We start from the raw sequence: 8,538 nt of genomic DNA, 5'->3' as shown, positions 1-8,538 counted from the left end.
ATAATCAGAATGCACAACAATTATACATACTTCATTCCACTTATGAGTATGGAAATAAAAAAAAAAGAATTTTATGATCGCTCTTGCATTTATTACACCTTTTTAAACAATTTTTACGACTTCAATTATAGTGCAAGGTAATTTGACTTTTTTTCTGGACAATACACTGTAATTATATGTACCTAGGGTCGAACTCCAGTATTTTCTTCCTACTTTACTAGAAGCATAAACAAAATAACCGACTGAAACTTTATATTGAGAGCTGGACTAGATATGTAATGTAGAAATATACATAACTATGTATTAAGTCATGATGAAACGTAAAATTGGAGAAAGATGGAGTGACAGGGACTGGTTTGGAGATGTCTGTTTAACAGAAGCTTAGTTGAAAGAATTCTGTTGACAAAGTCAAGATGTGGGAAAAGGTAAGTATCTTTTGGTCAAAGACCTCTGGGATTTGATCACGTCATTTTTGCTCCCACAGTTACTGGAAAGTTTGTTACAAGATCTGTACACGTGAATGGAAAATAACATATAGTGTGTTGCTGTCACATGCAATTATATCATTTTAAAGAAATATTCTAATAATTCTTACATGAGTATTTCTTATCATGTTCCAGTGACTTCTATATTATTCTAAAACAAACTATATTGTCTAGTTATTTTTTATGACAACTGTGGAAAACCACAATTGGTTACCTGTGTCTGTGTGTGTGTGTATGTGTGAAATAGCGTGAGTGAGAGACGTTCGAGAGGATTCTAGAGGAAACTCTGCTGGAAAGAGCAGACCTCATATCTTTTACCGTCTTTTACAAATAAAAAGAAAATGGAAAACTGAGTTTTCTTTCATTCCACCATTATTACAAATAGCCAATTATCTAAATTTCGTAACCAATGAATACGGATTTTTCGGGTAGTGGGGGTTTACTTCGAGGAAATGAAAATTTGTAATGTTCCAAACAACTTCACAACTTTTATGATAACATTTTCCCAAAAAGATAAAATAATAAGTCTTTCGATTTATCACTTAAATAAGATAAATCTTACATTATTTTTTAATGTCATTTTCACTTAAATTTCATTTCAAGAGTATTCATCCAGATGTACCGTAACAAACCCAAACAATCCCTTGACTGTAAAACTTCATGTGCTCAAATTATATCAGTATTACTCTTCAAACACACCTCAGATAACACGACAAACACACCTAAAGCATTCTATATAAAAATAAAACTTTAGACTAGTAAGGTAAAAGGCAATCTATTACTCCATTACAACGTTGTAATAGGTTTATTGAAACTGAAACCCCTTCCATCTCTTACGGATGACAGAAAGTAAATGAAGGGCTTTAGAGTGGAATCAACTCCAGAGATACTTACATTGATTGGAATGTAATAGGAATCGTTTCTCTAAACCTTTTTGTCTGGTACGTCGATCCATTTGGATATGATGGAAAAGGATTCATGGTGGATTAAAGATAGGTCAGGAATATTGCACATACCTGCGCAACTTAGAGATTGAACTTTTACATAACTTTATAACAGAAGTCTTACTTGCCATATATACCGAACATTATAAATTAAGTGATTATGTTTTATCGACGTTCAAAACTAAAAAAAAAAAAAAATACTGAAAAATCATTTGAGTGATAACAGAAGCAAACGTGCGCGCCCGCACACGCACGCACGTATGCACATGCACACACACACACATATACACACACACATATATATATATATATATATATATATATATATATATATATATATATATATATATATATATATATATATATATATATATATATATATATATATATATATATATATATATATATATATATATATATATAATTTATATATATATATATATATATATATATTAATTTACATATATATATATATTTATGTATATATATAAATTTTTTACACATTTTGTGTATGTTTACATATAAAGCTATAAACATAGTTTACTATCCAATTCACTATCCTCGAGAGGATTCGAACCGTTGCCTGTTCTAAAAACAAGGTTAGAAAAGTACTTAAACATCCAACTGATGTGAGTTACTTCCAAGATGTAGTGAACTAGATAATAAACGATCTTTGTGATTCAATATTTGCATATACATTACATACATACACACACACACCACAAACACACACACACACACACACACACACACACACACACATATATATATTTTTATATATATATATATATATATATATATATATATATATATATATATATATATATATATATATATATATATATATATGTATATGTATATGTATATGAATATGTATATATATATATATATATATATATATATATATATATATATATATATATATATATATATATATATATATAATCAGTAAGCTACATACATCCTTTAATATCCAATTCGCTCTACCTCGGAAATAATATATTTTCATATATGTTACCAAAGGGGAATTTTTTTTTTTTAGTTGACGATAAGTTCGTCGTCCCGTGGGCTCGAACCAACGAAGGACAAGAACTCAGGACTACAGTGGATGCCTTAATCCACACAGCCAGCAAGTGAGGTATAAGTGGATATCGGCTCCCATCTACAAATCCCCGTCGAACTCAGGTGTTTGTATTTAGAGACGATATCCACCCACCTCTGCCATGTTGACCGTGTAGTGCGTTTGTCGCACGCAGCCATATTATGACTTATTATCACATCACCGTGATTCATATACAATCAGTAAGCTACAAACGTCCTTTAATATCCAATTCGCTCTACCTCGGAAATAATATATTTTCATATATGTTACCGAAGGGGAATTTTTTTTTAGTTGATAATAAGTTCGTCTTCCCATGGGCTTGAACCAACGAAGGACAAGAACTCAGGACCACAATGGACGCCTTAATCCACACGGCCAGCAAGTGAGGTATAAGTGGATATCGGCTCTGATCTACAAATGGACCAATTAGATGTATGAGAAAACGCCCTGTGGAGGAGGGTAGAAATAGCATTTAATTTAAAGTTTAAAAACATGAACTGCAAAAATTCATACCTAGTCCAGTAAAAGTTGTCTTTCGGAAAACACCTGTAATAAAGCCAGTGATATCCCTGGATATCATTGTATCAAGAAAGGGAAGTTTATTGTCAGTTTCTTTTTCCAAAGTGAATTTGATATTAGGTGTTCATGTCGGAATAAAACGAAGATACCGTCGACATATCACAGTGGGACAGTGCCACACAAAGGTTACAGCAAGAATTATTGCCCCACTTGTCAGGTTCAAGGGCACTCTGCTCTATGGGCAAAATGCCCTAGTAAAACAAAACCACCCACCAATGCTTTGGCAGTTACAAATCCTAAAACTTTAGGCCCTCCAGCTGAAGGTCCTATATCTGTGGCACCTCCCTAAGGTAGCTACCCTGCCTGCCAGGTCATAGCATTCAATGACACTGGCACGCAAATCTCCCTAATAAGAGAAGATAAGGTCCCCTATGAGGCCACTATTGACAGACATAAACTTATTACAATTGAATGAAGATAATTCTCCCCATTGCCAAGCTAAGGGTCACAAGACCTCAAAGATAAAAAAATCTGCACTCTTGCAATAGCTATTCACCTTCATGGAAGCTATAACCTCCTCCTGGGACAGGAATTCTGGCCCCCTCCTAAGTTACAGAAATCCTAACCCCTCCACAACTAAATAAAAAACCAAGAGCCCTCAAGGATGTGCTTTAAACCCACTGCCAGTGCCACTTAAGTGCCCTGAGCATTGCCAGGCTCCAGCTGTCGAGCCCCTGACAAATCAAATTCCAGTGCCAGGCCCTGCCCCAGTGCCAGTGCTAAGGCGAACCCTGAATCTTCCTCCTGAAGATCCCAAACTTGACTTGAACCCTCTGCCAGTGCCACCTGAGTGTCCTGGATTGTGCCACCTTCAGCCCATCACGGACATCGAAGAAATTCATGATATGATTCCTGTGCCCAGGCTTGTCTTAGTGCCAGCGCCAGAGCGTGCTATAGATCTTCCTCCGAGAGACCCCAGTATGGGTCACCTCTCCCGCTCCGGATTGGCACTGCTACCAGTGCCGATGCGAGAGCCAATCCACAATATACTCGGGTCCCCTCCGGATTCCTCAGACTGCAGCGGAAGCTCACCCAAAGGCTCGGCCTCACAACCTATTCCTGAGTTGGTCATTGTGACCTGCAAGCCTCATGCCTACCACAACCTCTTCCTCTCCTTCCCAGTCCTCCACAGACAAACCATGAATAAGGATTCTGCCATATTGCAATTGGCCAATGAATTCAAGGAACTGCGACGACTAATATTTGAGCTTGTAACGAATGCCCCTACTTTGGCTACCAAAGCAACCAGAACAGGTGACACTTCTTCGTCTCCTTCAGACTTGGTTCCACTGATTCCCCTACCAAGGAGGGCCACCAAAGAAAGGTCACGGCCACAGATAATTTCAGGTAGCCCAATAAGAGCTGTTGAACTCTTCTTGCACTAGTGCCCTCTTGCTCAGTGCCTCACCTTTGTCTTACAAAGAACTTTGGCACCTCTGTCCAGAGGAAGATGCTGGGTTTTTTGCCCTGTTTGGTCTTCTTTTAATTGTGTGACTTAACTTCTTGTAACGTATCCTTCTACCACTATGATCATTTCTCTCTCTCTTTCCAATCTTCTAATTTGATGTTTCCCTGGTAATCTTGCCCCTTCGTGAACCCTTTGTATAAGCTTATAAATGGCTCCTCATCTTAATTTGCTGCCCACTCTACCAGTGCAGAGTGCAATCGCCAGATTCCTTTGTAACCGTAAGTCCTTTGACTTTGTATTTAATGCCTACAAAGGGAGATGCTCTTGCCAGAGGGGTCGTTCTCTCTGGCTGACTTTTAATGCCCTATGGGGCTAAAGAATGAGCCTAGCCAGCTTTCACAGGCTAAGAAACATAATTCTGGTTTATAAATCATAACTTTTACTTACTCTTGCATCTGTCACATATTTTCCTTTTAATTTAAATCCTGAGTCCGTAACTCGCAAATCCCATGTACTGTACACACTTGATTTTCCTTCATTGTACTTAGCTTCATGCTGCAAGGCTACAAGCACCGTGGCATCACCTAACCTAAGCCCATGAATACCTGATTGTAATGCCTCCTCAAGGCACCCTAACTGTCAAAGTAACCTTGTAAGTTAAGTGCATGTCTAACATAAGGTTTAATGCCATACTAATTCACTCATTTTCTCCAAGTTGTTGCTTACATTTAGGAATTATTAGTTTGAAGAATTCTTTAATTTAGAATTTGCTGTAATGCTGCTTTAACATAATAACATGAGAGGTATACGAATTTCACTTGCAGCATAACGTAACTACGCAACGTCAACTTAAAAAATCAGTGAGCTGTATTTTTACATATAATTTAATTGCAGAATTTTTGATTGTTCTGAAATGTAATGTTACTGCAAAAGGGAAGTAGAGAGTTATCAGATTGTCCAGTTGGGTTCACTTAGTTGTTGACATTTCCACCCAACTCAAGGTGCAATTGTCAAATTTGTGGGGGAGATATAACGTGGATAATCTCTTTATAAGAAAATCCAACCTCCCAACTGATTTATAAACTAAATAAAGTACTTTTCATACTGATAACTAACTGAGGAAGGGCGTGAGAAACTCAGCCCCTACCTAACTTTCTCTCCATACTCCCCTTCTGGTACATCTTGACCTTTACAAAGAACTGGTGACTGCTTGAAATTGCCTCCTTTCAGGTAAAAGGCAAATGGAGATGAAACCTGCTGAAAACCACTGGGAAAGTTGAGTTCCCCATAAAAGCTGGCGAATATGGGTTGCCAGAAGTCACCAGAATTTGGAAGGGCTTGACAGAAAACAAAGGTTGTGACTCCTAATTACAACCAAGTCTTAATCCCCGAGGGCTTAAACATGCCAGAACCCTACCGGTGGCAGACCGACACACATCCCCTTGTATGCACCTTATTGAGCTGACCCCCATGTAGTCATCTTTTGACCACCCAGTTACAATACCTGTGCATTCCCATTTAACTCATCCCTCCATCCCTGGTGAAATTCGAAGATGCTCTCCATCGCTCAATTATAAGGTAAAATCCTGATTCGAGGTTCTTTCAAAGTCAAGTATCTTTAATCTTTCATTGTACTTTCATTTTCTTTTCTAAAGTGTGAGTTATAACAAACACCTGACTTACTTAGGTCAGTGTGAATTTAAAGCAAGCATATTGTAAAGGAATCCAGTTATTTTGGCACCACATGTGCAACCCTTGATTCGCCTGAAAAATTATTCTTGTGTAACCAGAGATTATCTAATTGCAGACAGTATTCCTAGCTGTGGAAACAACTGCTTGTCTTGTGCTTCTTGCAGTGGCCTTGCCACTGCAGTCAATTCTCCAATATCTCTTTCAAGAGGAGTATATTCATAGATTCTTCAATATTTGCACAAGCGCTGTAATATCTAACCACATGGCATACGCTTGTTGTACCTGCCTATCATTCCCCTATCTTTTTTTAACCAGTTATTTTAAACAAAATCATTACCCTATTAACATTTTTTACAAACAACTTAGAGAAATGTGGAGTAAGAGAGTTTCCTCACCAGTGCTGACTGCCCAAAAATGAAATTTTATGTGAGCTTTCCCTTTCTACATGACGACCACTTCCGTAAGAAGTGCATTTCCCTAATTCAGAAAGAGTTTCCTGCTTTAAATGTTAAATTAATACCGAAGAATCCTCTAACCATTGGTTCATTTTTTACAGTCAAGGATCGTCTCAGGCCCCTCCTCACATCCAGTATTGTATATAAATACACTTGTCCGCGATGTAATCGCGGAACATATGTGGGATGCACGAGGAGGCTGTTGAGGGTACGAATTGACTGTCATAGAGGCTTAAGCTACCGTACAGAATGCAAGCTATCAAATCCAGAGGCCTCTAACATCAGAAACCAAGTTGTACGGTGCAAAACAAACATCAGAGATGAAGATTTTACGATAGTGGGGCGGGTCTCCAACCATCACGATTTAACTATCCTAGAGTGTATTATCATAAAGAGAACTGTTCCCTCGTTAAATACTCAATTGTTGTCTACTCAGTTATTTGTTGCTTAGCTTTTCCTTTAAGCTTATTTTCTGTATTCTGTCAGTATTATTCTTTCATTTCACTTGGTGGATCTGTCTTGATTCCCTTGACCCATATCTTTTGTGATCCTTTTTTATATTTATTTATGTACCTAATTTTAAAGCTGCATTGCCATTTTTGGTGAATTTTAAATATTTGACTTTTTAAAAAAATTCTTTTGATACCGTGATTCTATCTGTGGTGCAAATTATTTTCTTTTTTTACCCTTGAAAATGTGACATGTGTCATGAAACGTCGGCAATAAATTTGTAAGAATGGAGGTCTTCGTTTTCCTTGTTCCTTGAGGATGTATATATATATATATATATATATATATATATATATATATATATATATATATATATATATATATATATATATATATATATATATATATATATATATATATATATATTTATATATATTTATATATATATATATATATATATATATATATATATATATATATATATATATATATATATATATATATATATATATATATATATATATATATATATATATATATATATATATATATATATATATATATATATATATATATATATATATATATATATATATATATATATATATATATATAGAGAGAGAGAGAGAGAGAGAGAGAGAGAGAGAGAGAGAGAGAGAGAGAGAGACTTTGATAGATGGATATATAAGTAGATACTGAAGCATAATAATCACTATCTTGCTTCTTTCTTTGGCGGTTCTTAAAGCTGGTATGTCATTCATGCATTCCAAGACTGCTCCCTTTCTCCCTTATAAATAAACAAGATGTCATCCACGTATCTTACCCATTTTACGATATTTAAGTTCCCTTTATTTACTTTGCCCTTGTCTTTCGTTTCTAACCATTCCATAAACATATTAGCTAGGATTGGTGAAAGACATGAACCCATGGCCACGCCATTTTTTTTATATATAATGGTTTTCGCCCCACTTGAACACATTAACGCTGAGGGCCGCTGACAACAATTTTATCAAAACGTCATGATGTAGGTCAGATGTATAAGCCCCTTCCTCCATATTCTTTTTTATTACTTCTGTCGCCGTCTTGACTGGTACGTTGGTGAACAGGGAAGTTACATCCAAACTCGCAAATTTACGATCTTTTACGTTGATTTTAGATAATTCATCAAGAAGGCTCTTGTTATGTTTTAAATGCCATTCAGATACTAAGCCCACCCATTTTCCCATTATGTTGGAAAGAAATTTCTCCAGCCTCCTCTGCGGTGTTCTCGTCGATGCCACGATCGGTCTTAGCAGGCACCCTTCCTCATGGATCTTGGGACTACTATAAATATATGGGATCTCTGGACTCTCCTCTGATTTTACTCTATGTTCTAATTCTTTTCTCATAGTTTTGTCGCGGATTTTTGTCAACGCTCCCCTTA

The 8,538-nt window shown here is 36.2% G+C and overlaps 1 protein-coding gene across 1 annotated transcript; it reads left to right on the top strand.

Moving 5' to 3' along the window:
* Window positions 1-413: 413 nt before the first annotated feature.
* LOC136842460 (protein TonB-like) lies at window positions 414-4,495 on the top strand. Its single transcript, XM_067109822.1, has 2 exons — window positions 414-425; window positions 3,767-4,495. The coding sequence occupies exons 1-2, from the start codon at window positions 414-416 to the stop codon at window positions 4,493-4,495; spliced, it is 741 nt and encodes a 246-aa protein (XP_066965923.1).
* Window positions 4,496-8,538: the final 4,043 nt, after the last annotated feature.

Source organism: Macrobrachium rosenbergii, chromosome 2 (genome assembly GCF_040412425.1).
Source record: "Macrobrachium rosenbergii isolate ZJJX-2024 chromosome 2, ASM4041242v1, whole genome shotgun sequence".
Lineage (NCBI taxonomy): Eukaryota > Metazoa > Arthropoda > Malacostraca > Decapoda > Palaemonidae > Macrobrachium > Macrobrachium rosenbergii.
Note: the sequence above shows the minus strand (reverse complement) of the source record. Positions and strands in the feature narration are given on the sequence as shown.